The sequence below is a fragment of the Emiliania huxleyi genome, assembly GCF_000372725.1.
Source record: "Emiliania huxleyi CCMP1516 unplaced genomic scaffold EMIHUscaffold_43, whole genome shotgun sequence".
In the NCBI taxonomy this organism is placed as follows: domain Eukaryota; phylum Haptophyta; order Isochrysidales; family Noelaerhabdaceae; genus Emiliania; species Emiliania huxleyi.
Genome location: NW_005198751.1, coordinates 595924 through 623612, shown reverse-complemented (window position 1 = coordinate 623612; position 27689 = coordinate 595924). Strand labels below are relative to the sequence as shown.

General features: G+C 66.0%; 12 protein-coding genes across 12 annotated transcripts in view; 4 read left to right on the top strand and 8 right to left on the bottom strand.

Moving 5' to 3' along the window:
* Positions 1 to 1550, bottom strand: part of EMIHUDRAFT_464286 (hypothetical protein) — a gene marked incomplete at both ends in the record, with an annotated part of 3113 nt that extends 1563 nt beyond the window's left edge. Inside the window, 3 exons of the mRNA XM_005769239.1 lie at positions 127 to 339; positions 630 to 848; positions 916 to 1550. Coding sequence (XP_005769296.1) covers positions 127 to 339; positions 630 to 848; positions 916 to 1550 — 1067 coding nt within the window. The remainder of the gene's footprint in view (positions 1 to 126; positions 340 to 629; positions 849 to 915) is intronic.
* Positions 1551 to 2927: 1377 nt separating this feature from the next.
* On the top strand, positions 2928 to 3251 carry EMIHUDRAFT_46659 (hypothetical protein; the record flags this gene model as incomplete). The annotated part of the gene is made up of 1 exon (XM_005769238.1): positions 2928 to 3251. A coding segment is annotated over one exon (324 nt), but the record flags the coding sequence as incomplete, so codon positions are not given.
* Positions 3252 to 3811: 560 nt separating this feature from the next.
* Positions 3812 to 4408, bottom strand: EMIHUDRAFT_210463 (hypothetical protein; the record flags this gene model as incomplete). The annotated part of the gene is made up of 1 exon (XM_005769237.1): positions 3812 to 4408. The coding sequence occupies one exon, from the start codon at positions 4406 to 4408 to the stop codon at positions 3812 to 3814; it is 597 nt and encodes a 198-aa protein (XP_005769294.1).
* A 1586-nt stretch (positions 4409 to 5994) lies between these two features.
* On the bottom strand, positions 5995 to 7173 carry EMIHUDRAFT_210462 (hypothetical protein; the record flags this gene model as incomplete). The annotated part of the gene is made up of 4 exons (XM_005769236.1): positions 5995 to 6078; positions 6155 to 6235; positions 6308 to 6736; positions 6934 to 7173. 4 exons carry the CDS (start codon positions 7171 to 7173, stop codon positions 5995 to 5997), a joined length of 834 nt encoding a protein of 277 aa, XP_005769293.1.
* A 160-nt stretch (positions 7174 to 7333) lies between these two features.
* On the bottom strand, positions 7334 to 9427 carry EMIHUDRAFT_436500 (hypothetical protein). The gene is made up of 4 exons (XM_005769235.1): positions 8720 to 9427; positions 8382 to 8632; positions 7968 to 8126; positions 7334 to 7716 (listed from the first exon to the last, which is right to left on the bottom strand). The coding sequence occupies exons 1-4, from the start codon at positions 9360 to 9362 to the stop codon at positions 7705 to 7707; spliced, it is 1065 nt and encodes a 354-aa protein (XP_005769292.1). The 5' UTR covers positions 9363 to 9427; the 3' UTR covers positions 7334 to 7704.
* Positions 9428 to 11518: 2091 nt separating this feature from the next.
* EMIHUDRAFT_210460 (hypothetical protein) lies at positions 11519 to 12619 on the top strand (the record flags this gene model as incomplete). The annotated part of the gene is made up of 3 exons (XM_005769234.1): positions 11519 to 11528; positions 11659 to 11750; positions 11978 to 12619. 3 exons carry the CDS (start codon positions 11519 to 11521, stop codon positions 12617 to 12619), a joined length of 744 nt encoding a protein of 247 aa, XP_005769291.1.
* Positions 12620 to 15200: 2581 nt separating this feature from the next.
* EMIHUDRAFT_66065 (hypothetical protein) lies at positions 15201 to 16106 on the bottom strand (the record flags this gene model as incomplete). The annotated part of the gene is made up of 1 exon (XM_005769233.1): positions 15201 to 16106. A coding segment is annotated over one exon (906 nt), but the record flags the coding sequence as incomplete, so codon positions are not given.
* A 520-nt stretch (positions 16107 to 16626) lies between these two features.
* FAH (putative fatty acid hydrolase) lies at positions 16627 to 18120 on the bottom strand (the record flags this gene model as incomplete). The annotated part of the gene is made up of 5 exons (XM_005769232.1): positions 16627 to 17006; positions 17087 to 17153; positions 17265 to 17553; positions 17644 to 17873; positions 17968 to 18120. 5 exons carry the CDS (start codon positions 18118 to 18120, stop codon positions 16627 to 16629), a joined length of 1119 nt encoding a protein of 372 aa, XP_005769289.1.
* Positions 18121 to 18779: 659 nt separating this feature from the next.
* On the top strand, positions 18780 to 21403 carry EMIHUDRAFT_102807 (hypothetical protein; the record flags this gene model as incomplete). The annotated part of the gene is made up of 2 exons (XM_005769231.1): positions 18780 to 20900; positions 21389 to 21403. 2 exons carry the CDS (start codon positions 18780 to 18782, stop codon positions 21401 to 21403), a joined length of 2136 nt encoding a protein of 711 aa, XP_005769288.1.
* Positions 21404 to 22044: 641 nt separating this feature from the next.
* EMIHUDRAFT_356037 (hypothetical protein) lies at positions 22045 to 22260 on the bottom strand (the record flags this gene model as incomplete). Its single annotated transcript, XM_005769230.1, has 1 exon — positions 22045 to 22260. The coding sequence occupies one exon, from the start codon at positions 22258 to 22260 to the stop codon at positions 22045 to 22047; it is 216 nt and encodes a 71-aa protein (XP_005769287.1).
* Positions 22261 to 23296: 1036 nt separating this feature from the next.
* EMIHUDRAFT_210455 (hypothetical protein) lies at positions 23297 to 25947 on the bottom strand (the record flags this gene model as incomplete). Its single annotated transcript, XM_005769229.1, has 6 exons — positions 23297 to 23518; positions 23801 to 23875; positions 24083 to 24184; positions 24314 to 24705; positions 24788 to 25004; positions 25093 to 25947. 6 exons carry the CDS (start codon positions 25945 to 25947, stop codon positions 23297 to 23299), a joined length of 1863 nt encoding a protein of 620 aa, XP_005769286.1.
* Positions 25948 to 26571: 624 nt separating this feature from the next.
* On the top strand, positions 26572 to 27484 carry EMIHUDRAFT_451491 (hypothetical protein; the record flags this gene model as incomplete). The annotated part of the gene is made up of 1 exon (XM_005769228.1): positions 26572 to 27484. The coding sequence occupies one exon, from the start codon at positions 26572 to 26574 to the stop codon at positions 27340 to 27342; it is 771 nt and encodes a 256-aa protein (XP_005769285.1). The 3' UTR covers positions 27343 to 27484.
* Positions 27485 to 27689: the final 205 nt, after the last annotated feature.

Sequence of the window (27689 nt, the reverse complement as noted above, 5' to 3'; positions counted from 1 at the left end):
AAAAAAAACAAAGGTCACGGGAGAGAAGAAGCAAGGAGAGAGAACAGAAGAACACCACAAATGCAAAAAAGGAACAGCAGAAGAAGCAGAAATACCTCCCTCCCCCCCTACAGTCCGACTGCTCACCCCATCCTCACGCCCCTCGAGGAGAGGAGAGCACTCAGCGGGAAGCCCGGCTCCGGCGGCAAAGGAGGCGAAGGCGCCTCGGGCATGCCGTCGCTCGGCGCGGGCTCGGCGGCGCCAGTGCCGCGCTCGCCGCCGGCTGGGCCTGGGGCGGCCTTCCTTGTGGCTGGCTCGTCTGGCGCGTCGAGGGGGGTGAGGGGGGTGAGGGGGGTGGTCCTACGAGGCGCGTCTCGGACATGTCACGGACGTGTCCTGGACGGTGGCGCGCATGGCGCGCGGACGAGAGGCGTTCTCCTCCCTTCGAACACCTTCCACTCTCCCGCAGCGAGCTGGCGCGGGCCAGCGGGCGGCGCATCGCTCCCCTCCTCGGACAGGAACATGTAGCAGCAGCCGACGTTGATGATGCAGCCAAGCGTCGGGCCTGCCTGCGACACGCAAGTCCCGGACGTGTCGTGGACGTGTCGTGGACAGGTCGAGCAGCCGAGCGCGCCCCCGCCCTGTCGTACAGCCGCAGCAGAGTCGCCGCGAGGTCGCCGCAAGTGTGCAAGCCAAGCAGCGCGCTCCTCTGTGGCGGCTGCGGAGGAGGCGGAGGAGGCGGAGAAGAAGGTGGCGTGGCGGCCTCCTCCCCCTCCGCCTCATCGCAGAGCACGCACTGCTCGCCCGGAGCGATGATGGCGCGCAGCTCGCTGGGGCTCATGCCGGGTGGGATCCAGGCAGCGACGTGCCTACTCGCCGCAGTACTCCGTTCTGAACTCCTTCCGTCCTCTCTCGGTGAGCGGCAGGCGGAAGCACACAATGGTGCGCCTCAGCGGCGCGAGAGGCTGCCTCGCCTCGAGCTGAGAGCGCAGCTTCGGCCGGACGGCGTCGTCGATCTTCCGCGCGGCGACGACGTTCGAGGAGACCGCCTCGACCCCGACGGTTGTCCACGAGTGCTCGAACGCGAGCGCGCGGGAGAGGTAGCCTTGCCCTGAGCCGACGTCCACCATCTCGTCGCAGCCGGCGGCACGGCCGAGCCTATCGGCGAGCGCTCCCAACCGGACGATCTCGTGCATCTTCTTCGGGTTGACGGCGCGGCGAAGCTGCTTGTCGAGCAGCGCCTCCTCGGCACACCGCCCGTTGGCGACGGCGCTCGCTGGCGTCGCCGTCTCGAGCTGCCCCGGAAGCCGCTCGGCGTGGCAGGCGGCCACAAAGGCGAGCAGCGAGAGCGGCCAGGCGGGCGAGCCGGGCGGAACGTCGACGCTGCCCCTCCCCGAGAGCAGCTCGGCGAGGGAGCGGAGCGGCAGGGCCTCGAGCGGCTCGCGCCACGACGCTGGCACTGCCTCCCACAGGCCGTCGGTGAAGAACTCCTTGACGAGGCCCGAGGCGATCGGCCGCGCAAACCGGAGCAGCGCCTCGAGCCGCTCGGCGCGACGGCGAGCGTCTTCCATTGTAGAAGCCAGGAACTCTCTCGCGGCGCGGCCCGCCCTCTTCTTTTTTTGGCGGAACTGGGTTTTCTTGAATGTGCGCGTTGGGTGTGGATGTGCGGGGCGGGGCAGGGCGGGGGCGCGCAGGGCAGAGGCTCAAGTCCCATTACGTCCTAATTTACTCATTCGAAGTCCAAGGCGGACAGCAGAGCCTACGCTGTGGTGCCAAGGCCCTCTGTTGCGAGAGAGATTTGAAAACCAACAATAAATCACGACTCTCACAGTGATTTGGGCTCGGCAGCTTGTTCGCCCTCAGCCGAAGCTGGGGCCGGTACCGTAGCCGAGAGAGCCCGCGCCGTGAGTTCGACGCGGTCGGGAGGCCTTGCGGAGAGGCCAGCGAGGTGGCGATCGCTGTACTTCATGGTCGTCATCAAGTGACCGGCTGACAAGCCAGAGGTCGATACACGATACTCTGGACGACCCATAGGATGCCACGAATGCCTGAAGGAGAGGGAGGCGAGGCCAGAGGCAGACTCAGCTGCTCTCGGGTGATTGATCTCGCTTTGGTGGCTGAAGGACCCGATGGTCCTGTCACATTCGCGTTCCGAGTCGTGGGGGTACCAGAAGAATTCGATCGAGGTAGAATCGAGTCAGCACTTCCTTGCGGGACGATCTGACAGGAGTGCTCGAATTTGAGTCGTTCCGCCTGTGCGGCATCTATCTCGCATCTGTCTGACTGAGTGAGGTATGATGGATGGGACCGCCTGCGCTCGGCACCGGGCACCGCCTCGGTATACAAAATGCGCCTGCGGGTGGACCCTCACAGATCACTCTTAGCCGTTGTACTCGTTCTAGGCAGGGGTTGATGGCCAGCCTCGTCACGTCGCGCGAAAACTCCGCACGAAATGGTGAGTCAAGGAAGTCGAACGCTGCTGCTGACGTTTCAGTCAGGCAAAAGCCTTGCTAACTCAAGGTGCTTGCCACTCTTCAATGCCGCCTGAGCTGGCGAGCGACGTCACGGAGGCGCAAATCGTGCTGGCGGGAGCAGCCTCGACGTGCATGCCTGTACCGTGGCCGCAGTCACATGGCATGCCGGTCGTGCAAGTGCAAGCCATGCCGTCACCGCAGCCTGCCCAGCAGAGCCTCACGGGCCTGTCAGAGAGCGTCTCCGCCCCCATCTCCGCCCCGAGCGCGGCGCTCAGCCCCTGGTACGTGGCGGGCCTGGAGGGCTGCCATCTCCCGCCGGCCAAGAGGGCCTGCATCGGCTTGTTCAGTAATCCGAGCTTCGCGAGCAACGCGAGCTATTCGAGCAACGCGACGTCGAGCCCAGGCCGGAGCGAAGACGCGTCCTCGGCGTCGGCATCGGCCAGCCCGGGAGGCGACCGGCTCGAGAGGCGCCTGCCGCACGAGTGCGACATCTGCGGAGCCGCGTTTGCGCAGGCGCGCTATCTGGTCGATCACAAGAAGACGCACTCAAACAATCGGCCGCATAAGTGCGAGCAGTGCGGCGCCGCCTTCAAGCGCTCCGGAGCTCTCACCGAGCACAAGCGTATCCACACGGGCGAGAAGCCCTTCAAGTGCGACCAGTGCGACGCCGCCTTTGCACAAGCAGGCCACCTCGCGCGTCACAAGCGGACGCACTCCAAGCCTTTCGTCTGTAGCATGTGCCCCGCGACCTTTGTGGAGGCGAGTGCGCTGGTGAGACACAAGCGAGCGCACCAGGAGAAGGCGCAGGAGGAGGGCCACATGATGACCTCCCTCCCGACTGCGCACGCCGCCGAGGTGTCCTACCTGGGCAGCCTCGCAACGCACCAGCGCTCGCGCCTCAGCCTCGAGTCGGTGAGGCGGGCGGACCAGCCCAACTCGGCCGACGCGCTACTGTACGCCTGCGAGCTCGCCGGCGCGGCGGAGGAGAGGCAGCGCAGCGGCGGCGAGGAGCGAAGCGGCGAGGAGGAGGGGGGGGAAGGGGAGGCGGAGAGGCTGCACCGGTGCGATGAGTGCGACAAGGCCTTCCTCGAGTCGAGTGCTCTCGCGATTCACAAAAAGTGGGCGCACGGCGCTCGCAGCGAGTGAGGGCGGCCGACGTGTGTGTCTCGAGTGTCTCTCGCGAGTGGCGAGACCGTCTCCGAGAGAGAGCAAAACATGTGTGTCCCGGCGCGGCGCGCGGCGCGACTCTCTTTTTGTTGTCTTACCGCCCGTAAAAAACGGCGCTCACAGGACACAGCCCTCCACGAGAATTTCTGAGCTAATGTCCGAAATAGTTCAGTATGTTGTAGTCGTGTACTCTACACTCCGTCGGTGCATTTCGAAATCCAGCCCTTGCTGAAGGCAAACTCAATGGCCGCTGCGGCGGCGACGCATGCGGCGGCAGTCTCGACGGTCGCATAGGCACCCTGTCCGATCATCTCCCAGTTTAGGTAGCCGAGCGGTGCGCCGCAAGAGAGTGGGAGTGCTCCGCACGTCGCAGGCGGTGTGATTCGCGCCCATGCTCGCGTGATGACAAAGGCGCCGACGACGCCTTGCTTCAGCATCGGGTTCTCGTCATCTCGGACGGCATAGCGGTAGACGACGCCGAAGAGAAGCAGCATGAGAGCCAGTCCATCGGCCTGGAACTCCCACAGAGCGTCACTGTATCCTGGTGGAATCTGGGCCGCCTTGCCCAGCAGCAAGAAGGGGAGGCCGCCCGCGGTGCCTGCCACAAGACTCGCGGCGCCAGCCTTGCCGCTCTCGGCTCGCTTGGCAGCGAGGTCTTCCTGCATAACGATGGCGCCGCGCGTGCTAAACGGCACCGCTCTCGGCGCGAGGCTCGGCGCGAGGCTCGGCGCGAGGCTCGGCGCGAGGCTCGGCGCGAGGCTCGGCAGGAGCACTAAGAAGACCGACATGGATGCTTCGCTGCGGTGGTGGCTGTGTGTGTGTTCATGGATCGTACACCTCCCTCCCCACTCCTGGCGAGGTACTCGACGCCTCTCGGGGTTTTTGTCTGGCCGAGTCGGGCGAGCCTCGGCGAGACTGCGTCAGCTGTTCCCACAGCAGGGTGGAAGTACCTCGCCAGCCCCACTCCCGCCTCTCATTTGTGTCACACCACGCGGAACGCATCTCCATCGCTTCGGTGAAGGGAGTGAACCGTGCCATCCTCGATCGCCGTGCAAAGCTCGCTTCCGAGCTCTCACGCCGCGCGTAGGGCCCTTAGGGGCCTAGAGAACACAAACCCCCTCTCTCTTTTCTCCCAGTAAGCTAAAAGTACGTACACCTCGAGGTCACCAACTCTTTACAGTTTTGCCAAACGAAACAAGTTCAACCTGCTTCTCCACGAGACATTCGGCGGCGGCTTCTCGCCGCCAGCAGTTGCAAAGATCAACCGCCTTGCGCGCAAGGCTCAACGCTCGGGCGTTGACCGCACCGCGTACCCTCCCCACTCCCGCCTCTCATTTGTGTCACACCACGCGGAACGCATCTCCATCGCTTCGGTGAAGGGGGTGAACCGTGCCATCCTCGATCGCCGTGCAAAGCTCGCTTCCGAGCTCTCACGCCGCGCGTAGGGCCCTTAGGGGCCTAGAGAACACAAACCCCCTCTCTCTTTTCTCCCAGTAAGCTAAAAGTACGTACACCTCGAGGTCACCAACTCTTTACAGTTTTGCCAAACGAAACAAGAGTTCAACCTGCTTCTCCACGAGACATTCGGCGGCGGCTTCTCGCCGCCAGCAGTTGCAAAGATCAACCGCCTTGCGCGCAAGGCTCAACGCTCGGGCGTTGACCGCACCGCGTACCCTCCCCACTCCCGCCTCTCATTTGTGTCACACCACGCGGAACGCATCTCCATCGCTTCGGTGAAGGGGGTGAACCGTGCCATCCTCGATCGCGCCGTGCAAAGCTCGCTTCCGAGCTCTCACGCCGACGCACGCCGCGCGTAGGGCCCTTAGGGGCCTAGAGAACACAACCCCCTCTCTCTTTTCTCCCAGTAAGCTAAAAGTACATACAGTTGTAGTTTGTTCCATCTGAGGGGTTGGGGGGTCTGCGCTTACATCTGCACGCACATATTTGTACGCGCCATCGACAGACGCCAGCAGCGCGCCTTACCGTCCCTTTCCTAAGCGCATGCCGTAATGGGGGACCCCCCACCCCACCCCCCCATTTCCAGAAGTCCAGAGTTTTGGTGCCCCCCCCCCCCCCCCCCAGTCCTCCACGCGAGCGGTGTGCAGCCCCCTTTTGGAGTTTGTGGGTGTTTCCCCCCCGAGAGGCGTTGTGTGCGTTCTCAGCATCTCCCACATTGGGCTAAACCCCACCTGGCTTCCTCCCGCTAAATACAAAGGCGCGAAGTCAACATCTCCGTCTCCGGCCTGAGATCTCGAGGTGCCGATGGCGGCAGCTCAAGATCTCTATCTTCAGTTAAAGATCTCTGAGTTTTGTGAGAGATGCTGTGTGTGGAAGATCTCTGATCGGCATCGTCTACGATCTCCACTCAACAAATCTACTGGTACTGGTGTCCCGCAGAGATCTCGATGTATGGCGCGCATGCCAAGATTGCGCCGCTGTTTTCTGTCTTTTTCAAAATCTGCCTCGCGGGCGGGCCGACCGTCGCACCTAGACCCTCACACAGATCACTCCTCGGCCGCTGCAAGCTCAGACACCTTGCCCTTGAGGGCGCCGAGCATCTCGCTCAGGCCCTTGCCCGGTTCGGCGCCCGCGGCCGCGTTGATCGCCGTGACGCCCTCGAGGACCGGCTCACTCACCTCGCCTTGCGCGGCCGCCGCCGCGGCGCCGGCGACGGCCTCCACACTCACCGGCGGCCGCAGCGCCACCTTGAGCAGGCCGGGCAGCACGTTGGCGAGGGCCTCGAGCGGCGGGAAGGAGAGCAGCTCCTCGACCGCCGAGCCGTAGCCGGCGCTGACGCGCGGCGGGAAGAGGCCGAACGAGTCGCCGCCGTAAATGAAGGACGGGCGCACAAAGGTGCTCGCCCCCTCGAACCCATCCGCGATGGCCGCCTCAGCGTCCGCCTTGCCGTCAAAGTAGCCCGCAAAGAAGCCGGGCAGCCAGTCGCGCGCGTCGGCGACCTCAGAGGCGACGCCGATGTAGACGTAGCGCTTCGCTCCCGCCGCCGCAGCGGCCCTGGCCGCTTCGACATTGGCGACGCCGTTGCCGAGCAGCAGCCCTTGCCGGTCAAAGCCGATGGCTCCGACAGCGCTGACGACGGCGTCGGGCGAGCCGATCGCCTGTGAGAGGAGAAACGAGGAGTGGGGCGTGGAGGAGGCTGCTCGGCGTCCAAAAGCACAGATGGACATGTGCATGTGAGGTTTGACATAGCTGTGAGATCCCTGAATGGTCGGATGTCGATCGATGTGATATGTCTGTCTCCCGGTGAGACTCTGAACGGTGAGCGGATGTGAGCTCTGTCTAGCGCTGCCTCCACGACGCTTTCGCGCGACCCGCGCGTCAGCTCGTTCTTGCGCCACTCGACGCTCTGCGCCCACTCCTGGCCAGCGCACCAGTCTGGCGCGGCGCCGCTCGTCGAGACTGAGGTCACGCTAACGCCATTCTCCACGAGCGCCTTGCAGCAACGCGACCCGACAAAGCCGCTGCCGCCGAGCACCGTCACCTTGAGCGCCGCCACAGGGTAGGCGAAGAGAAAGAGCTGGAGGTAGAGCCTCATTGGCGTCGGAGCCAGGATCCTGGCTTGCTTCTTCCGTGGGATCGAGAAAAAGAAACACATTCCCCTTTCCCGGGGTGTTGCTTAAAATCCCTGTGTGGTGGCGGCGTGCCGTCCTCCCATCCCTCCGTTGCTTTCTCCGTTTTCTTTCTTTGTTTTTTCTCCCGGGGTGTGCAAAAAGGGAAAGGCGGAAAAGTCGTGTGCAGTCGACAAAACGAGAGCAGTCGACAACAGGCGAACTGCGCTTCCCTATGCCCCTCACACTCACTCGACTCACGGCGCGCCACTACTCCCTGGACCGCTGGACGGAGACAGTGCATGCCCACCGCGCGAGCGATGAGACGTGCTCACCCCCCCCTGACCCCCCCCCCCCCCCCGGCCGGCGACACGTCGGAGGCGGCAAGCCTCCGAGGCGCCGCCGTGGGGCGTCGTGACGCAGCGGATATGGGGGGAGAGGAGGCGATGGGGGAGAGGCGTGCGCTGCACACGCCCGCGCGGTGTTGCTGGTACTGCTAAGTACGGTCACGGCCTCGGTCAGAGGTCGTCCTGGGGCGGGGAGAGGGTGGGGGGGTCAGAGGGCCGCGATGAGGGGAAGCGGGCGCCCACCACACAGGCTGTTGGTCGGCATTGTGGACCTGTCTCTCTCCTCCCCTCTTCTGCGTGTGTGTGTGCGCGTGCGTGCGTGCGTGCGTGCGTGCGCGTGTGTGTGTGTGTGTGTGTGTGTGTGTGTGTGTGTGTGTGTTGCAGATGTGGACGCAGATGCGTGCGTGTGGTTCGTGCGTGCGTGGACGAGGCGCCTGCGAGATGGTCGCCACGTGGGCGGAGGGCGGCTCCCCGCCCACCGCTATAGAGACGAGCTTGCGCGGCTGGATCTGCGACGGCTGGACGGCGCAGGGCTCGCAGAGGCGCTCGAAGGTGGACTGCTGCACGAGGGCGCGCCGCCCCTTGAGGTGCTCCTGCGCAGAGGGGAGGGGAGGGGAGGGTGGCGCGCTGCACGCGAGGGTTCGGGCAGGGAGGAGGCGGCGTGAGTGGTGTGTGCGCGTGGGGCGTGCGTGCTTGCGCGCGTGTGTGACGTCCGGAGGCAGGGGGAGGGGGATGTGGCGTGCCCCGGGTCGTCATGGCACACGGCATACTCTCGGCCCATCTCGGCCCATCTCTCGGCCCATCTCTCGGCCCATCTCTCGGCAGATCTCGGCCCCATCTCGCGAGGCCTTGGTGGTCATGCCCGCGCAGATGAGCGAGACGTGGTATGCGGTGAAGGAGAAGAGGAGTGCCGCCATGACGGCGCAAAAGACGACCGACACGGTCGACGCGAGGCCGCGCAGCCCGGTCGAGTGCGGGTCCAGGGCGCCCGGGTGCGGCGGCACGCGCGTGGGGAGGGCGAGCGCGGAGATGAGCACGACGGCGAGCGAGAGGCAGGTCGACGAGAGGAACATGACGAAGGGTCCGTAGTTGCGCGCGCCTGAGGCAGGGTCAGGGTCAGGGTCAGGGTCAGGGTTAGGGTTAGGGTTAGGGTTAGGGTTAGGGTTAGGGTTAGGGTTAGGGTTACCGATGCAGTTGCGGGTGAACGGGCAATGGTGGTCAAAGTCGCGGACGCAGTTGTCGCAGTCGGAGCAGTGGCTCGAGCGGGGCGGGCGGTAGACGTTGCACGTGCTGCACCACGTCTCGTACACCGTCGCCCCCCGCTCGTCCGTCCGAGTCCGCTGCGGCGGCATCGGGCCCGACGGCTTTGGCCCACGCGGGATGATCCCGGGGTCGGTGAAGGAGGTGACGGAGAACCAAAAGACGGCGGAGGCGAAGGCGAGACAGCAAAAGTACGAGTACACCGGCGGCACGTGCGACGGGTCCCACAGGATGTCGCTCCACGTGTAGAAGAATATCGCCATCGGCGTGAGCAGCGACGTCCACGCGCAGCTGTTTGGGCCGACGTCCTCGACCGGGCCGGTCATGAGGAAGCCCCAGCAGCAGAAGACGTTCTTCGTCGGCCACACCTTGTACGCTCGCACCAGCGACTCGGGCGCCACAGACCTCGCCGCGTAGCCAACCTCGCTAATCAGGTTGGCCGACGACCGACCTACTGCCGAGCCGACCTCTGCTGCTCTTGCCGTCAGGTTCCGCTGCTGCGTGCGCGCGCGCTGGATGTAGTTTTTCGGCGGCGGCGGGAGCGACGGAGCGGTGGACTGCACAGCCATACGCGCAGCAACGGCTGCGTCTCTCGAGCTGCGCCTCGCGTGGAAGGGCAGGAGCCGGAGGCGTCCTTACCCAGCCAGCGTATCGTGTGTGGCGAGTAAAGAATTAGTGCGGTCCAGTCAGCAGCAGTTACGCAAAAGCATGCGCGACGACTTGCACTCTCTCGTGCCACTCGCTCGCCGGTGCGCGGGGCATGGCCTCCCGCGCGGCTCGCGCTCACTCGGCCTGCCTCCGCCTCACGGCTGGCTGAGTACGCCATGGGTCCGCCTGGTGCGGCGCTGCTCGCTCGCTGCGCTGCACAAAGCTGCGAGAAGCAGGGTGGCCTCCTGAGCTTGAGCATGGCGCAGCGCGGCTGCTGGTGCTCGAGGGCGGCCGTGCAGTGGCGTGAGGGCCTGATTGGTGGTGACCTCGTGCTGCATCAGCGTGCGCAGCATGCTCCCTCACCCGGTGCTGAGACATGCTGGTGGGCGACTGGCGCAGCTTCTCAGTGCTGTCCTTGGCGTTGTGCAGCATGTCGCAATACTCCTGTTGCGCTGACCGGCGCGCGGGGTGCGTCGTGCCGCGAGTGGAGCGAGAGGCTCGAGGCGCGCGGCTGTCGGTCAACCCTGCGGCGCATGCGCGCCGCCAAGGCTGCTCGACAGGCGACTGGCATTGTGGCGACGCGGTCGCCGTTACTCCAACTTTGCTTTGCCGATCAAAAGCGCCCGTCCTTTGCTTTTTAGCCGCCAAAATTTAGCGTGCTGTTTTTTCTTTATAGGCGTCTGCAACTTCCAAGCTGCATATTCTTGTATTATCGTCGAGTAGTACAGGTACTGCGTGGGGGCGGTACGTATTGCCGTATCACTAGCTCCGAGTAGAGGGGGCGTGCTGCAGTTAAGGGGAAACCTGGTCTGAGGGAGGGTGTAGAGGATGTAGAGTGTAGAGCGCTGTAGAGCTGTAGAGATGTAGAGCGCTGTAGAGCTGTAGAGCTCTACATCCGCCGCGTGACGAGGCGCCTGCGTTGTAGAGCGATGTAGAGCGCTGTAGAGCTGTAGAGCTCTACATCCGCCGCGTGACGAGGCGCCTGCGTTGTAGAGCGATGTAGAGGCGCTCTACAACGTGAAATCTCTACAACAAACTCTACATCATAAGCGGCGAACGAGGCACGGTCGCTCTCCGACATGAGGCGCGTTGCACTTGCCAGTGCTGCCCTGGCCTTCTGTCTAGCGACCCGACACGACACGACAGGCATTTTTTTGAGAGCAACGACATGACTTGGAGGCAAATGAGTGGGAGTCAGAAATGTGGTCCTTGCGCGAGGGGAGCTCGATAAACTCGAGGGGCCAAATTATGCCGCGAGGAGGGCGGAGACCGGAGTTACGCAGAGCGGCGAGAGAAGCAGCGAGAGCAAGGCAGACGGCAGCGGCGTCTCAGAACGAGGCCGAGGAGAGCGATGAGTCAGAGGATGAAACAGCAGGGGAGAGAACGAGGACGAGAGTGAGAAGAAACGAGAGGTGGCATGAAGGTCGCTGCGAGAATTGGTGAGAAACTGCGAAGAGAGATAGGAAGTGGTAGACGCCCGAGGGTGGGCGACGGCTAGCACCACACTCCTCTCGGCTTAAAATCCCTGTGTGGTGGCGGCGTGCCGTCCTCCCATCCCGTGTGTGTGTGTGTGTGTCTACGCGCGGTCTTCCGCGGGGGGAGCTGCGTCGACGGGTGCGGGAGCGCGGCGCAGTCAGTGCCGCGGCGAGGCCTCCGGCTGTTTGCGGCGGGCGGCTTGCTGCTCGCTGCATGGCGAAAAACTCGTCTCGCCACACGCCAAGGGCTTATGCTCTGGCGAGACGTGAGGCGCATGCGCCCAGGAGGGGAGGGAGCATGTGTAACGACACTGCTAGAGATGCCTTTCGGGGCCCAGAGATAAAACTTCTGTGATGCCATGCGTGACCTAGTAGTGTCCCCAGCTATGGGCGTGTCCACGTTGGAGCCAGGTGTGGTGTGGGCGCGAGAATAGCTCCGCCGTTCATGTAGGCAACCGATGCGAGTCGACTGGTGTGTGTCGTCGTGGTTTCGTATCAAGAATACTCACTCACTCCCATCCCTCCCTTGGGTTGTCTGTTTTCTTTCTTTCTTTCTTTAGGCATTTTTTTGAGCGTGCCTTCGTTGTTGTTCATACAAGCCCATGGTCCCTGGTAGCAGTCACTCGCACACACACGACCGCGCGCGCGCGCGCGCGCGCGCGTGCGGGTCGCCGTATTTCTCACTTTTGCTCGAAGTGGTCCACAGCAGAGAGGCAGCAGACCGGAGCTCGGCCGAGACGAGAGGGTGTAGAATGGAGCAAGCTGCCAGCCCAGACCCTGCTGCTGCCAGCCCATCCGGCGAACGTTGCGGCGAGGGTCGCTTCGCCGCGCTTGGTGCAGAGCTCGGCGTCGCCGCAACGACGGATCTCTGGCTCGAGCGCCTCGCTCGCCTCCTTTGGACATGGGACCCTGCAGCACAGTCGGCTCCGCTGCAGCCCGTGTCGGCACTGCGAGAGGCGCGGGCGGCGGCGGCGGCGGCGCGGACGGCCGCCCGCGAGCCGCTGCTGCTTGGGTACGACGTGGCAGCCGAGGAGGCACGCGTGCGTGAGCTTGCCAGCCAGGAGCGCGCGCTCGCCCTCAAGCGCGAGGCTGAGGCGCCGCGGCGCGACCAGTACGTCAAGGGCGCCATGGACTGGGAGCGGAACGCGTGGAAGGTGTGGGACCAGAAGAAGGAGGCGGAGGAGAAGCGGCGCGATCGGTACGGCCGCGCCCTCACCCACTACATCGGCGGCAACAAGATCGTCGTGCGCGAGGAGCCGCCCTCGCTGACGCAGTGCGCCCACTGTGACTTGGGCGGCGGTGTCCACTCGCTCCGCCGCTGCATGGGGTGCTTCGCGGTGGCCTACTGCTGCAAGCTGCACCAGAAGGTGCACTGGCAGTGGCACAAGCACATCTGCTTCGCGATCCGCGCCGCCAACAACCTCGAGGCAAAGAAGGGCGAGGGCGCCGGCTGGGTGAAGCTGCGGCCGCGCCGCTGGCGGCGGCCTCCGATCGAGAAGGGCGCGGTGGTGGAGACCAACTGCCGGATGCGGTGGGCGAACTGGAAGCAGTTCTACACCAACGGCGCGATGCCCATGCTCAACATGATGGGCGACGGCGGCCCGCTCGTCTGCCGCGCGTGGGACGAGGCGGCCACGCTGCAGCGCCGCCCGCGCCGCCCCTGCTTCTGCGCCGGCCGCCCCGCCCCTCGCTGGCGCGTGTGAGCGCCTCGCCGGGCCCCTGCGGTAGGCGATCGCCTCCATGGCGATGTGTGAGGAGGCGACCTTCGTCTTTGGCGTCAAGGAGGCGCGCCGCACCCTCCTCCTCCCGCCTGCCTCCTCCCCTCCTCCCCTCCTGCCTCCTCCCTCCCGCCTCCTCTCGCCACGGCGGCGCTCTCGCCTCGAGCCCTCGCGATCCGGCGTCGGGGCGAAGGACGGGCGGCGGTCTCACCACCTCGGGTCCCTCGCCCGTGTTGCCGGAGAGAAACTAGTGCCGGTGTGCAGGCTCGGCCGCACACCGACGAGCGACGGCATACGGCCCGCCTCCATCCCCTGCACAGGTGCAGCGGATGATGATGCCATTCGTGGCCGCGCGGAGGGCGCCTCCCCGCACGTGGCTCGTGGTCGAGGGGTGCGCACCGTCTCTTCACACTTTCCGCTGTGAACAAGGCGCCGCCCGGCACCGTGCTCGTCGTCGAGGTCGGGGTGATCGACGTTCGGCGCGACAACGGCAAGCGGCGCGAGGTAGATGACTTTCTGTGGTCGAAGAACCGGGCGGAGAAGGCGCAGATCAAGCTCGACCGCCTCGAGGAGCAAAAGCTGATGCGGCTGCGGGACCGGCGCGCGCGCGCCGAGCAGAGCGACACGGCGCGGCGCCTCTCCGCGCGAGGGCGTGTGTGGGTGGCTGGTGGAGGGATGTGTCTTGTGAGCAGGTGCAGCGACTCCTCAAGATGGAGAACGCGGACCGAGCCGCGGAGCTGGACAAGCAGAAGGACGAGGCGCCCGAGGACGGCCAGGACGGCCAGGCTGGCGGTGGAGCCGGGGGCGGCGGCGGCGGCGCGGGCGGCGGCGGTGCGGGCGGGGATGCTGAGGAGCGCGAGGTGTGGGAGGAGGCGCCTGAAGTGGACTACGAGGCCTTTGAAGAGGAGCTTGAAGCGCTGGCCGCGCCGCCGCCGAACCAGGGCGAGGCGGCGGCGGCGGGCGCGACGGACGACCCGGACGAGGGCGATGCTCCGAGCTGGCTGCCTCCAGGCACGGCCGAGGGGGCGCCGCTGACGAGCATCCCGAGGGAGGTGGCCGACCCGGAGGCGCCGCTCGCGCCGCGCGAGTACGAGAAGCCCTTCGTGCCCGCCGTCGAGGAGGCGCCGTCGCACGCGGCCGGAGGCGGCGGCGGCGGTGGTGGAGGCGGTGGCGGCGACAGCGGCGGAGGCGAGGGGAAAGCAGCATCCGGCGCCTGGGGCGCCATCGACGCCGCCCCCACGGTTGACCCGCGGGCGCTGCAGCGACGGCTCGACGCTTCCGTACCCACCGTGCCCGCCGCCCCGCCCGCCGCCCCTGCCAAGCCGCCGACCGCAAAGGCGGCGCCGGAGGCAGGGGCGCGGCTCTGCGCCTTGCTGCGCTCCTTGGGTCTCGAGTCGACCTGGCGAGTCTCCCCCGGGCGCGTCAGAGAGGCCGCCCTTCCCTTCCCCATGGCGCCGCATCCTTGTGAATAGGCCCGCCTTCGCGGAGGCTGGCGAGACGGACGTCGACGCGCTCGCGGCTCTTGGGGCGGACGCGGGGCCGCGGCTGGCGAAGCTTGGCCTCAAGATGGGGCAGCGACAGAGACTCATCAATGCACTCGGGCGCCGCTAAGAGGCATGTGTGGCAAGAGGCGGCGGACTCGAATCATGTGTAACCGGCATGCGGACGCGACCCCGCGGTCCAAGCGTCGCGGGCCGAGATCGCGCTAAATTGAGGGTGGGGCACGCCACGGCGCGGTTCTTGTGTGTTGGACGGCCGTCTGTGTCTTCAAACTGAAAGGGGGGGGGGGCTCTTGCCCGCCCCGCCCTGCACTAGATTTTGCGTTACTTTGGTCAGAAACAGAATAAGAGATTGCCTCTCTCTACTGTCTCACAAGTGTGTTTTTGGAGGCTCCACGGCCACGGGGCGCAAGAGTAAAATTAATGCAGCTCCAGCTGCTGGTGCTGCCTCACCGTCGGCGTCGCGCCGGCAGCTGCAGATCCACCCCTCCGTCTGCAGAGCCGAGAGGGACGTACTCGCAATGAGCGGCAATGATGCCGGCCACTGCGGCGCTCTCGCCGCCTGCAGGCAAGCCCTTCTCTGAAGCTTCCTCCTCAAACGATCCCCAACGGCCGACGCGTGGCACTGGGACGTGCGCGTCTTGCGCGTCGCCCTCTAAAAGCCGTGGGGGGACGTTGAACTGCCATTGTCGCTCGAGCGCTCCCGACTCCTTGAGCGTGCGCAGCTTGCTCGGAGTGGGCAAGCCGGGGGCGGGACGGCCGGGGTTGGTAACGGCGGGCTCCATCCCTCGCGCAGCCTCTCCGAGGGTGGCACTTGCTGCCGTCGCGTGCGAGGCATCGCTGGCGAGGCTGTCGCTCTGGTGCAGAGGCACGGCGGCAGGCCCCGCCGCCTTCCCCTCGCATACGCCGAAGCTGACCTCAGGGAGCGAGCGGCGCTCCAAGAGCTTTGTGGGAGGAGTGGGCGGCGCAGGCTCTTTCAGCTCAGCTGCCGGCGCCGGCCCCTCGACGGTGCAAGTCGCGACGATGACTCCGGTAGAAGCGGTTGCGGTGTCTTGCGACGCTAGCTGCAGCCAAGCGTGCTGCTCCGCCTGCTGGACGGTCATGCGGTGGGAGGACGAGAGGCACAGCAAGCGCTCGATAAAGTCGATCGCCGCCGCCGACACACCACCAAAGAGGTCATCCGGAAAAGCGACGGTCAGCGGCGCCTCCCGATACCGCGCTGGGTCGAAGGGCATCACGCCCGTGAGGAGGATGTAGACAATGACACCAACCGCCCACGCGTCCACCTCGTAGCCGTAGGTGCTGCCAGCCGCCGGCGCGCCAGAGCGGTCGCGCTTCTGAGAGAAGAGGCCCCGGAGCTGCTCTGGGGCCGCATAGCCGAGGGAGCCGCAGGGTGTCCGAAGCCCTTCGTGCACCAGTCCCGCCGCGCCGAAGTCGGCTAGCTTGAGCGGCGCGTCGTCGGCGTCGGAGGCGAGCAGGATGTTCTCGGGCTTTAGATCGCGGTGCGCAATGCCGCAGCTGTGGAGGTGCGAAACGGCAGAGCACAGTTCTGCGGTAAGCCGCGCCGCCCTGTCCTCTGAGAAGTGGTTCATCTTCATGATCCTCTCGAAGAGCTCGCCGCCTTGACACTCCTCGAGCAGGATCACCGCCTGCGTGGGCGTCTTGATCGCTCCCAGACACCTCGCGACATTCGGGTGGTCGACCTTCATCCAGAGTGCCTGCTCGCGCACGAGAGCCATCCTGCCCCACGCGCTGATGCCAGCGAGCTCGCACACCTTGATGGCAAGCTGGGTGGGGAGGTGAGCTCCAGCGCAGGCAGGCGAGTCCACCCGCCGCCGGTCTGCATGATAGACAGTCGCAAATCGGCCCGCCCCGAGCTTGCGGCCGAGCTCAAACTCAGCGCCATCGAAGATTAGATGTCGTCCGGCGAGCCTCCGTGCGGACTCCGGCGTCGCCGGCCGCTGCGGGAGCATTTGGTTCCGGGGGTCTCGCCTGCAGGCTCCGACGCCGAAATGCTCCGTCGCCAGAGAAGGGAGTCGTGCGCGGCGCGGCCCTATTGAACGCCAGGAGATGCCCGGAACTACGACGGCATCTCAACGCACTCCCCCAAAACCCGCCGGTACGCCCCAAGAGCCGCACGCGCCGGCGCGCGTGCCAGGGGTTTCTCTGGCTTTCCGACACCCTAATCACGTACAAAGGAGCACCCCGGCTGCCAGCAACGGCGGCCTTAACGGGGGGTCACGAGACACCAGAACGAGTACGCACAGGTCTCCGCGGGGGTGTCCGGGACTTATCGGATTGCGGACAGCTAGGTAGGCACATGCAAAGTGACACTGGCTCGAGGCACGTAGGGCCAGTTTGCGGGGGACAGACCCTGGGATCCAGGGCAAGGCACGTAGGCACATAGAGTGCGTTGGCTGACGGGAACGGGCCGCAGTAGCGCGTTGGCTGACGGGAACGGGCCGCAGTTGCGCGTGATTGCGGTGGTCGCTCTCACTGGAGCTTGGCCTTCTTTTCGGCCTGGAGCTTGGCGCAGTGGTCGAGCCACATCTTCGAGGTGCCGTGCACTGCGTCGAGGATGCCGAGGTGGCCATAGTTGCACTTGAACTTCTCGTGGTGGAAGTCGTGGAAGTCGGGCTGCTCGTCCGGATTGAAGTGCCACGGCAGCCGGAAGCCCGAGTGGTGGACCTGCGTGCCGATGACGGCCGTGACGATCCACATGAGCGCAAAGAAGGCGTGCGCGTGCGCCACGATCAGCCCGGCGCCGAGCGGCACGATGTCGGAGAGCACAAACTCGATCGGGTGGCAGTAGATTGCGACGAGCGCGATGGGCGAGGTGAACTCGTGGTGCTTCTGCTCGGCGGGACGGTGCGCTGGAGGGCCAGAGGAGAGCAGCAGAGAGCGCGCTGCGTGGCACGGGCCCCTTTGTCCAACAGTGGCAGGGGCTTGGCACGCGCCTTATGAATGCGCGCATAGAGCGTCTTTGTGTGCAGCGCCCAGTGCGAGTAGAAGAAGAGGATCTGAGGGAAGGGGGGAGGGGAGGGCGAGGAATCAGGCGACGAGACCAGGCGGTGGGGCCAGCGCGTTGTTCTCGAGGAGCAGGGAAGGGCTCGGCGCGGATGAGATCGGACCTCGTTGCCAATGATGACCGATGCGAGGCAGAGGCAGCGCTCCTTGTGCGACGGCAGCGTCTCGTCGACGCGCAGGAAATGGTCAGAGTTGAGAGAGCCGTAGACGAGGCCGGTGACGATGGGAAAGGCGACAAAAACAAGATTGCCCATCATGTTGAGCACCGCCTTTGGAAGCTTGCTCGGGTCGACACGCTTCTTCGATTGCACCTTGACGACCATCAACTTCTCTAGCGCGTCTGGTGTCGCGTACAGGTCGAGCGGCAGCATCAGCAGGCCGTGGATCCAATACCTGCGGGGCGGTATGTGTTGGCTACCTGCCGTTGCGCGCGCGTGCGCGCGCGCGAGCCGGGGCGACGCGGTCGAGGGGGGCGGCCCGTACGTCCCGGCGAAGGCGGCGCAAGCAATGACGGAGAGGCCCTTGAAGAGGGAGCCAAAGGTGACGACGACCCAGGGCAGGAACTCGGCCCACATGGCCGGCGTGACGGACTGGAAACCAGCGGTGATGAGCCATGCGACAGGCGAGCTTCCCATCGCAAACACAAACAGCCAGAACTCAAACGCCGCAGCGGCCATCTCGCCCGGGTCAGCGCTCCAAGCCTCCGTGATCGCCTGTTGCGAGGGTGGGAGTGGTTGGCGCATGATGGGCCGCATAGTTGCCTTCACGCCACGCCGGCCCGCCGCGCAGGATGCGCGCCTGGTGCACTGGCTTGAGCGTTGCATTGGTCGCGTCCACAAATGGGTCGTTCAGCATCTCATGCTGCCTGGCGTAGAGAGTGGCGCCGACCGTGGCGGCGGCGAGGGTGTTGGCGACGTCGTACGGCCGCCAGGTGGACAGCCAGTGCTTGAGTCCGCTCATGCTACGTGGGCGGGATGCGCGCCGCCGTCCCTGCGGTGCCCACCGGCGATCGCCTCGGTTTGCTACGAGTATCGAGGTTTCCTTCGGAAGGTTCGCGCGGTGGGTGTGGCCCTCGGTATTGTTGGCAAGTCGGGGTTTGAGGTTGTTGTGGGAAAGGAAGACACAGAGCTCACACAATGTACGTAAGAGCCACATACATTGACAAAACACAGAGGAGGGGAATGTACGTAAGAGCCACATACACTGCGAATCGCAGTGGGTGGAAAGCGAACGTCTCTTGCGCCTCTCGGGGGTTTATCGGTGGAGCCTCGGGGAGGGGCGATAAAAGGGTAAAAGAAAAAGAAATTCGCGCGCCGCGCGCCGGCCACTCCCTCTCCTCCCCCCTCTCTCCTCGGACTCCTTCGACGCCTCCGAAACTCGTTCGTAGCTGGCTTGAGCGCGGGCGTGGCGACCGCAGTATTGCTTCTCTGAGCGTGGTCGACATGGAAAGCTCAGCACCGTCGGAAGACTCCTCGACGGTGACGCCTCCCTCAGCCTTGCGCCGGTGGATACTTGAGAGTGCAGCAGGGCGCCCCGCGGCGGCCCAGGCGCCCGACGTGCAGGCGCAGGCGGCGCAGGCGGCCGGGAACGCGCAAGACAGAGCCCGGGCCGCAGCCAGGATGGCGGCCGCCGCGGGAGATGATGCCCCCATCGCCGGCGTTCCGGCGTTCCTCGAGGATTATAGCGCCACCATCCCCGCCTCCCTCACCGCCCGCGCCTCCCTCACCGCCCCCGCCGGACCGCAAGCCGAGCCGCACCCGAAGTCCCTCGAGTGCCCGATCTGCCTCGAGGTGACGGATTGCGCACAGCACCAGTGCCGCGAGGGCCACACCTTTTGCGCCGGCTGCGACGCCCGGCTGGTCTTTCCTCGCCGGTGTCCGGCGTGCCGCATGGCTCTCGGCGCGCTCGACCAGGCGATCCGCAACCGCAGCCACGAGGAGCGGATTGCGGTGCTGCCGGCGGCGTGCGCGCACTGCGGGCTGCCGACGACGCGCGGCGAGCTCGGCCGGCACGAGCTCGGCTGCCCGCAGCGGCCGAGGTCGTGCGCGGCGGCAGAGGCTGGTTGCACGTGGTCGGGGATGGTGGCAGACAAGGCGGCGCACGAGGCGACGTGCCCCCTCGCCGTGTGCCAGCGCATGCTGGCGCCGCTCAGGGCGCGCGTGGTTGCGCTCGAGGCCGAGCTGCGGTCTCAAGGTGCAGAGAACGAGCAGCTTCTCTCGCGGCTGGCGGCGCTCGAGGCTGGCGAGGCGGGCGAGGGGGCGGCGCCGAGCGACGCGGCGGTGCAGGAGATGGACTTGGCGGCGGCGATGTCGGCACTGCGGGCGCATGCGTCAGTCCCTCGCGTCGCCGCCGCCGTTGGGGAACGGCTGGCGGATCTGTGCGCGGACGAGCGCAGCAGGCAGGCGGCCGCGGAGGCGGGCGCGATCGAGCTGGTGATGGCGGCTCTGCGCACTCACAGCGAGGAGAGGGTGCAGTGCAAGGGGTGCGCGGCGCTGGGAACCATTTGCAGCGGCACCGAGGGCGGCGCGGAGGGGAGGCAGCAGCGCGCGGCGGACGCGGGCGCGCTCGAGGCGGTGGTGGCGGCGATGCGCGCGCACCCGCAGTCGGCGAGCGTGCAGTGGAGCGGCGGCTCTGCGCTGGCAAACTTGTGCGGCGACTTCGAGGCCGGCGCTCCGCGCGAGCAGCGCGCGGCCGGGGCGGGCGCGTTCGAGGCTGTGGTGGCGGGGATGCGGACTCACCCGCAGCACGCCGGCGTGCAGGAGGCGGGGTGCGAGGCGCTGGCGAACATGTGCAGCGGGGACGACGCGGTCGGCGCGGCCTGCGAGCAGCGCGCGGTGAGGTCGGGCGCAATCGAGGCTGCGGTGGCGGCGATGTGCGCTCACCTTCAGGAGGAGGGGGTGCAGGAGTGGGGCTGCACCGCTCTGACCGAGATGTGCAGCGGCAGCGACGACGCCGCCGCCGCCCGCGAGGAGCGCGCGGCGGACGCGGGCGCGCTTGAGGCGGTGGTGGCGGCGATGCGCGCGCACCCGACGAACGCGGGCGTGCAGGAGGAGGGCATCTCTGCCCTGACGATGCTGTGTGGCGACGCGGTGCCCTCGCGGGAGGCGCGCGCGGCCGAGGCGGGCGCGATCGAGGCGGTGGTGGCGGCGATGCGCGCGCACCCGACGCACGCGGGCGTGCAGGCCGAGGGCTGCCACATGCTGTACGCGGTGTCTGCGAGCGACGACGCGCCGAACGACGTGGCGCGCGCGCGGGCTGCGGAGGTCGGCGCGCTGGAGGCGATGGTGGCGGCGATGCGCGCGCACGCGTACGACGTGGAGGTGCAGGAGAATGGCTGCTGGGCGCTCGCCAACGTGGTTGGGCAGGGGCGGGTTGCCGACAGCGAGTCGAGCGACGCGGTCGGGCGCTCGCGGTCTTCGTTTCTGATGGCGTGCGCTCGCGCGCAGCGCGCAGCCGCGAGCTCTGCGATCGAGGCCGTCGTGGCGGCGCTGCGCGCACACCCGCGCGAGGCGGGCGTGCAGGAGAACGGCTGCCTCGCGCTGGCAAAGATCTGCATCAGCGGCGACGGCGCCGGGCGCGCGCGGAAGCAGCGCGCCGTGGAGCTGGGCGCGCTCGAGGCTGCGACCGCGGCGCTGCGGGCTCACCCGCACAAGCGGGACGTCCAGGAGCAGGCGCAGGGCTTGTGCTACATGCTCGCCGTTGTCCCGCGCCAGTCAGGAGCAGGAGGACCCTCGCGGCCGGTGTGGCAAGGCGTTCATCTCGCAGGGCTGCACCCTAACGTAGGACGGGTGCACCCCACCCTGCACGCTTCCTCCCCCCACGCTGCCCCCTCCACCCCTGCGGCCACTGCGCCTGACGTGTGAGTGAGTGTCCGGAGCGCTGCTTCTCTTTTTATTCGTGTTGTGTGTGGGCAGGGAGCGCGAGGCGCTGTCCCAGGCCAGATGAGATGTGTGCAGTGACCTTACCACACACAATGACCCTTCTCATGCAGCTACAGCCTTGTGTGAGCCTAAGGCTCACACAAGGCTGTAGAGCTGCATATGCATGCACATGTACATATGTGTGTAAAAAGCCGTACTTGACACACATGATCTCGGCTCAAGTGTCAAGAGTCAAGTGTCAAGAGCACGCGATGATGGTGAGGCATGGGCCCCCCCATGCGCCATGGCAGCGGCATGCTCAAAAAAGCGCCCCCCCATGAGATGAGAGGGGTGAAATTCTCAAAAAGGTGCAGCACTTCTAGCCGACATCGACAAAAGTCCCTCTCTAGCCCCGCGGCGAGCGGCCCCGCCGGAGGCGAAGAAAATTTCGCCATCTAGCGCTCGCAACACATAGATTTGTGCATAAATCAACACCTCCAATCTTCGGGGGAGTGACGGATAAAGGCGTGCGAAAGAGCTATGAATCCGAAAGCAGCGAATCCAAGTGATGGCCCGCCGCAGGCGAAGAAAATTTAGGGTTGGGGTTCCCCTATGCCAAAGAACTCTGAGAGGATTTCGGCGGCCGGCGCGCCGAGGCACAGCGGTTCGCGCTGCCTGCTCGCGCTGGTTACACCGTTGCTGTGGCCGTCTTCGTCCGTATTGTACACCGAGCTGGCGCCACAGCAGAGTACAACAACGGCTCGGACGAACTGCTCACTACATCATCAGAGGGCCCGGCAAGGTCCACGGCGGAGCTGGCGGTGGTGGGAGTGGTGGTAGGAACGAAGGCGCACCTGTCGGCGATTCACCGCCGTTCGTTCCCGTCTCTCAAAGCTGGTTACACCGTCGATGCGCACATCGAGGCGCTCGTGGACGAGAGAGACGTCGCCTCCTCTTTCGTCCCGGGGCACTGTTCACGCCGGAAGGCCCCGTACACTGCCAAGTACATTAGCCTTCATCTCTCCTACCGCCGGCCGGGAGTGCAGCCGCCACCAGTGAGATTGTCCTCGACGTTGGCACCTGCGAAGTAATGAACAACAGGCAGTGCGTCATATGGCGCTATGATAGCCCTGCGGTGGACGTCCTCGACGCAGACGAGGCGGAGCTCATCTGCGCGGCGCAGATCGCCGACTGTCTCTCCCTCCCTGCGCGAGTGGTTGCACCACCCTGGATGAGGCATCTGGGCTGGGGCAGGGCCGTTAGTAGAGGAGGGCGACTGAGGGCGCGAGGCCGCCAATCGTCAAAGTCTGCTGCGACTGACTGTCGGTCACTGACTGAGCAATGAGCAATCGCATCGGCGGTTTCACTCACGCTCACAATCGGGTTACATCCAGGTCTCTGTGCGGGATGTGCCGGGGGGCTGCCCCCCAGTCGATTGCCGCATAGTTCGTCGATGTAACCCTACCAGAAAGCTGTATTCACACCTACCCTTCCAAAAAAAGAAATGTCCGGGTTTTGTCGAAGATCCGGCGGGTTTATCGGAGCATCACCCAGAGGCGGTCCTCGGCTCATGGCACATACACCGCTCGCTCGCCCTCGCGCATCCCCACACATGGTCTGACCATACTCTGAGTTTACCGCTGCGCTCACTCTCTGGACTGCGGAGATGTGTGGATGGGACCCGCGCCCCGCGTCGCGGCGCCGCGTGCCGCCTGCCGCGCGCGACCGTGGGCGGCGTGCGGTGTTTTGGCGCGAGAGGCAGTACGAGCGAACGCCCCAGGCCCCACACAGAGCACATTGAATATGAACGTTGAGCACTTGAGCACTGGATAGGGTCGATTCCGCATGGTACGGGACCCCTCGATATGAACAACGTTCTCAACAGTGCACACAACGACACGTAATCCTTTCTCTCCCCTGCCAAGCCACCTCGCAAGAGCGGATCGCGGACATGGGTGGTGTTCAGCTCACTCGTAGCGCAGGGTCGCCTCAGCGTCGGCTCCGGTCGTGTCGTTGTACGCGTGCGCCAGGAAGCAGGATCTCGGTGGCGCGCCAAAAACTGGAGAGTCATTGTGATGGACTCTCGCCTGTCGCGCACGCGACCGCCACGCTCCCAATCTTCCGAGCGGATCGGTGGGAGGTGTAGTCGATCGATCCGAGCGGCGTCGAGTGTACGGTAAACTGCTTCTCCACACACACACAACACGTCAAAGAGTGGGGGAGCACGACAGACCCTCGCATCTCCCCACGCACCCGGACGCGATCCTATCTGTGCGTCACCTCCGACCGCCGCCACGCCCGCCGCCGCGCTTGCTGATGCCGCCCTTCCCCTTCCCCTTCCCCTTGCCTCCCTTGCCTCCCTTGCCGCGCTGGGGCGTCAGGTGCCGCTCAAGCATGCCCCGCCTCTCCGACCTCTCGCCTCCGCCAGCGCCAGGCAAGCCGCGCCCTCTGCCGCCGCCAGCGCCCTTGGCGCCCGCTGCGCCCTTGGCGCCCCCACCCTTGGCACCTTTGCCCTTGGCGCCGCCGCCCCCGCCGCCCTTGCCGCCGCCGCCCTTGCCGCCGCCGCCCTTGCCCTTGCCGCCCTTGCCCTTGCCGCCCTTGCCCCAGCCGGCGTCTTCTGCAAAGTCGTCCTCCCCGAGCCAGTCCGACGGCTCCTCGGCCATGTCGGTCGCCGAGAAGGTCATCTCGTGCGCCCCGGCAGCGCCGCCCCTCGCCGCGCCAGCCGAGGCGCGGGGCAGCGCCGCCAGCCGCGCGCCAAAGGTGGCACTCGCCGGCAGGACCGGAGCCATGCTCGACGCGCCGCCCGCGAGCACGTCGCTTTGCACGCCAACCATTCGCGGCTCGCGGTTGCGGGGCTGCGCGGCTCGCGGCGCGGCCGACAGAGCCGCGGCGCGGCCGCCCCGCGACGAGCTCCAAGCACGCGCCTCCTCCTCCTCCTCCTCCTCCTCCTCCTCCTCCTCCTCCTCCTCCTCGCCCATCCCGTCCTCGCCCTCCTCCTCGCCGCTATCCTCCCCGTCCTCCTCCTCCTCCTCGTCGTCGTCGTCGTCGTCGTCGCTCCCCACCGGCGCCGGCGCCGGCGCCAGCTGCCCTCGCGCGTGCGGCCTCCGGGCGAGGTACTCCTCGCTCGTCACGTCAATCTCAAAGTCCTTGTCCGAGAAGAGCGCCTTGAAGCGCCCGTCGTCCAGCAGCGACTCTCCTCCCGCCGCGCGCGCGCCGTCGTCCTCGGCGGCGGCGGCGGCGGCGGTGGCCGCCGCCGTGCCGCTGCGGCGCGCCTTGCGCGCAGCCTCCTTGACGGCCTGCCGCTCGCGCGTCGCAATCTCCTCCGCCAGCGCCGCGTTGACCTTGGGCGGCCTCTCCTTTTTGACCGGTGCGATCCGGCCCGCCGTCTTTGCGCCGAGCCGCTCCTGCACGCGCTGCTTGCGCCACTGCTCGTAGGCAAAGGGCTGGGAGAGGGAGACGGCCTTGGCGTGCAGGCGCGAGTCGACGAAGAAGCCGTGCATGTACGGCCGCAGCGCCTTGGTGCCCACCAGCGAGCTGAGGCCGAGCGAGCCGAGCTCCTCGGCCGTCACAAACTTGTAGTCGTCGTACACGGCGGCCGCAGGGGCCGCCTCCATCTCTTCGGTGAGCGAGTCGACAAAGTGGCACCACTTTGGCGCGGGGCCGAGCGCGGGGATGAAGTACGCGCCTACAGACCGCCCTACCGCCCTCAGCGCGCCCCCGCCCGCCCCCCGCGCCTGGCCCGGACCTTGGGGCGGCGGCGCCGAGACGCTCCGCCTCCAGCGGGGCGAAGAGGAGGCCAGAGTCGGGGAAGGCGCAGAGCCCGTTGACGTCGGCGGGCGGCTGGATCGACGCGAACGTGGGCGGCTCCCCCGACGCGTCCACCGCCCCGGCGTGGTCCCAGATCTTGATGATCTTTGCGTCGGCAGAGACGCACTTGCCCTGGTGAAACTTGATCGAGTGGACCGGCAGGCCGTACTTGTGGTCCTTGAGACACACCTACGCGACGGGCGCACCGCCGCGGTGAGCGCGGCTCGCCCGCCCCTCCCGCCCCCGCGCCCTCTCCGCGCGGCACCGGCCGAGACGACCGCACGTCGTACAGAGCCACGTGCCCCGACGACGTCCCAGCCGCGAGCAGCAGCCCTCCCGGGTCGAAACGCACCGAAGTGACCGACCGCTCGGGCGACCCGAGGTGGAGCCCGCCCGCCGGAGCCGGACCCCCGCCGCCGAACCCGTCGACCGCGTCGATCGCCGCGAACGGCGACGCCGCGCCCAGCAACGATCGCTGGCGGGGGTCCCAGCACTGCACCGTTCCGTCGGCGGTGCCGAGGACAACCATGCCGTGGGTGGGGTCGACGCCGATCGCGTTGACGCCGGCCGCGCCCGAGTCGAGCGGCTGCAGGAAGGCGCCCCGCTCGAGCGAGAGTCGGTACACCTCCGGCCCGGCGCCGGCGAGCAGCAGCTCTGTCGTCTCTGGCTGGTAGCCGAGGCAGCGGCCGTGCACCGGGATGCGCGTGGTGTGGTGCTTGCCGAACTGGGTGTGGAACTCGACCGACCGGTCCGCGAGCAGGTAGACTGCCTTCTTCCAGTCCGCCGACAGCACCTGGAAGTCGACCACTTCGGCGTTGAAGTGCCGCTCAAACTTGAGCGACAGCTCACGGAGCTCAAACGCGCGAAGCTGAGGCGGGTACCCGCCCGTCGTGAGGAGCGTCTCGCCGTCGCTCGAGAGCTTCGCCTTGCCGCACATCGTCGGGAAGAACAGGTCCTGGATCACCTCGACGTGCTCGCCCGCCGCATCAGCAGGACGCAGCTTCGCCCGCGCCTTGCCGGCGCGCGACTTCTTGTCGTGGACCCAGAGCGGGAGCGCCTTGCCCACGCTCGAGAGGTTGTAGATGGGCACCGAGTTGAGCTCGGTCTTGGTGAGTCGCATCGGGCCAGCGCGCGCTCACGTGGCGATGAGCAGCCGGCAATCGAGCCTGCGCTCTGACTCGTAGCCGGCTGTCTCTGCTGAAGAAGAATTCTTAGGATGCAAGCCTCTCTCACAGCACACGGGCACGAAGAAGAATTCTTCAGATACAACCCTCTCTCACAGCACACTGAAGAAGAATTATTCTTCTATGCTGATTCCCTCCCAGCACGCCGGCGCTAGTTACCAGCGTCCGTACGTGGGACTCCGCGGCCGTCGGTAGTGGCCACGTACCCGCACTCGCGGGCAGCGAATTTAAAATGGGACGCGAGAAAAACGGCCTGCTAAAACCTAAACCAGCTTACTACCGCTGACTTTCACATGAAGACAGGACGCGACTGTTGACGCGGCGCGCACGCCGCTCATATCTTCTTACGCTCACCTCCCGCTAAGCGCCGCAAACGAGTGCTCTGCACCGCACAGCGATGGCGGCCGAGGCTGATGCGCGGGCATCGACCGTGAATCCGTGGCAGTCAATGCTCTTCGCTTTCTCCTCAAAGCTGGCTGTGGCTTCTGCAGCGCCTTCGATCTGACAAAGAGCGGGCGCACGACATCTGCTATGTCGTGGACGACATTGCAAGTGAAGCGATGGCACGCAGCACCAACGAAACTGCAACGATGCAGCCGCTTCTCGTGCACCAGCTGTGCGAGTGCTTATCCTGCGGTATGGTCGGGCGATTGCATCTGAATAACGAGCGCATCGACCTGCGGCAGCTGGTCTCGCCTGGCTCTTGGCTGGGTGATGAGACCATCAACGCGTTCCTGTACGTCGTCCAACAGCGATGCCGTGGCCGCGTGGTGCTGCTCAACACCCACTTCCTCAAGCTGCTTGGCGGGCACGACTTCAACTCCTTCGACTACCATCGAGTGCGGCGTTGGACCGCCGCCAAGAGACTGCGAGAGCTGGCTGGGCTGGACAGCATTCGTGACGCGCAGTTGGTGTGCGTCCCCGTGCACGCTGGCAGTAAGCACTGGTGGCTGGCGCTGTGTGATCTGCGCGCGCGCGGTCAGCCCATCCTGTGGTGCTTCGACTCCGCGCGTGACGCGTGCGAGACGTGGGATCCCTCCCGCGGCGAGAAGGCTCTCCGCTGCCTCGCGCGTTGGCTCGCGGTGGAGGGCGTCGTTGATGCGCACGCGGGCCGGGCCACGCTGGTGCTCGCGCCGCAGTGCGCGCCGCAGCGCGACGCCGCGCTTGAGGGAGACTGCGCCGTCTTCACCTGTGCCGCGGCCGACAGCGCGGCCGCGATGGGCATGACGGGAGGCTTCCCGTATTCGTCCGCCGACATGCAAGCCATGCGGTGGCGCATCGCGCGCGCGTTGGTGGTGCATGCATTCTGGGGCTCACGATGCAACCGATAGGCGGAGCGGCGGCGCTGGAACTGCAGCCCAGGTTGGTGGACCGGCCGCACCTGTGCGAGCACCTGTGTCGAGCCTGTCTGCTGTGAGAGAGACTTGTTTTGTTAATTAAATTCTTTCATTCCCTGTGAGTGGAATTGCTTGCGGGCGGCTGAGGTGACCCATACAAAAAGTACAACAAACATCTCTCTCTCTCTCTCTCTCTCTCTCTCTCTCTCTCTCTCTCTTCTGAGTTGTCTTGTTTTTCCTTTTTTTTATTTTCTTTTTCTTTTTTTTCTATTTACTCTTTTTTTTTCTTTTTCTGTTATTTTCTTCTTTCATTATTTTTATTTTCTTCTCTTTTTCTTTTT

Excerpts from the sequence above, each read along its gene's own strand:
- EMIHUDRAFT_436500 (XM_005769235.1), bottom strand. The coding sequence starts at position 9,362 with ATGGCTGTGCAGTCCACCGCTCCGTCGCTCCCGCCGCCGCCGAAAAAC. Across the intron at positions 8,633-8,719 it reads GTTCACCCGCAACTGCATCG|GCGCGCGCAACTACGGACCC; the intron begins GTAACCCTAACC and ends ACCCTGCCTCAG. Across the intron at positions 8,127-8,381 it reads GCGCGGGCATGACCACCAAG|GAGCACCTCAAGGGGCGGCG; the intron begins GCCTCGCGAGAT and ends CCCTCTGCGCAG.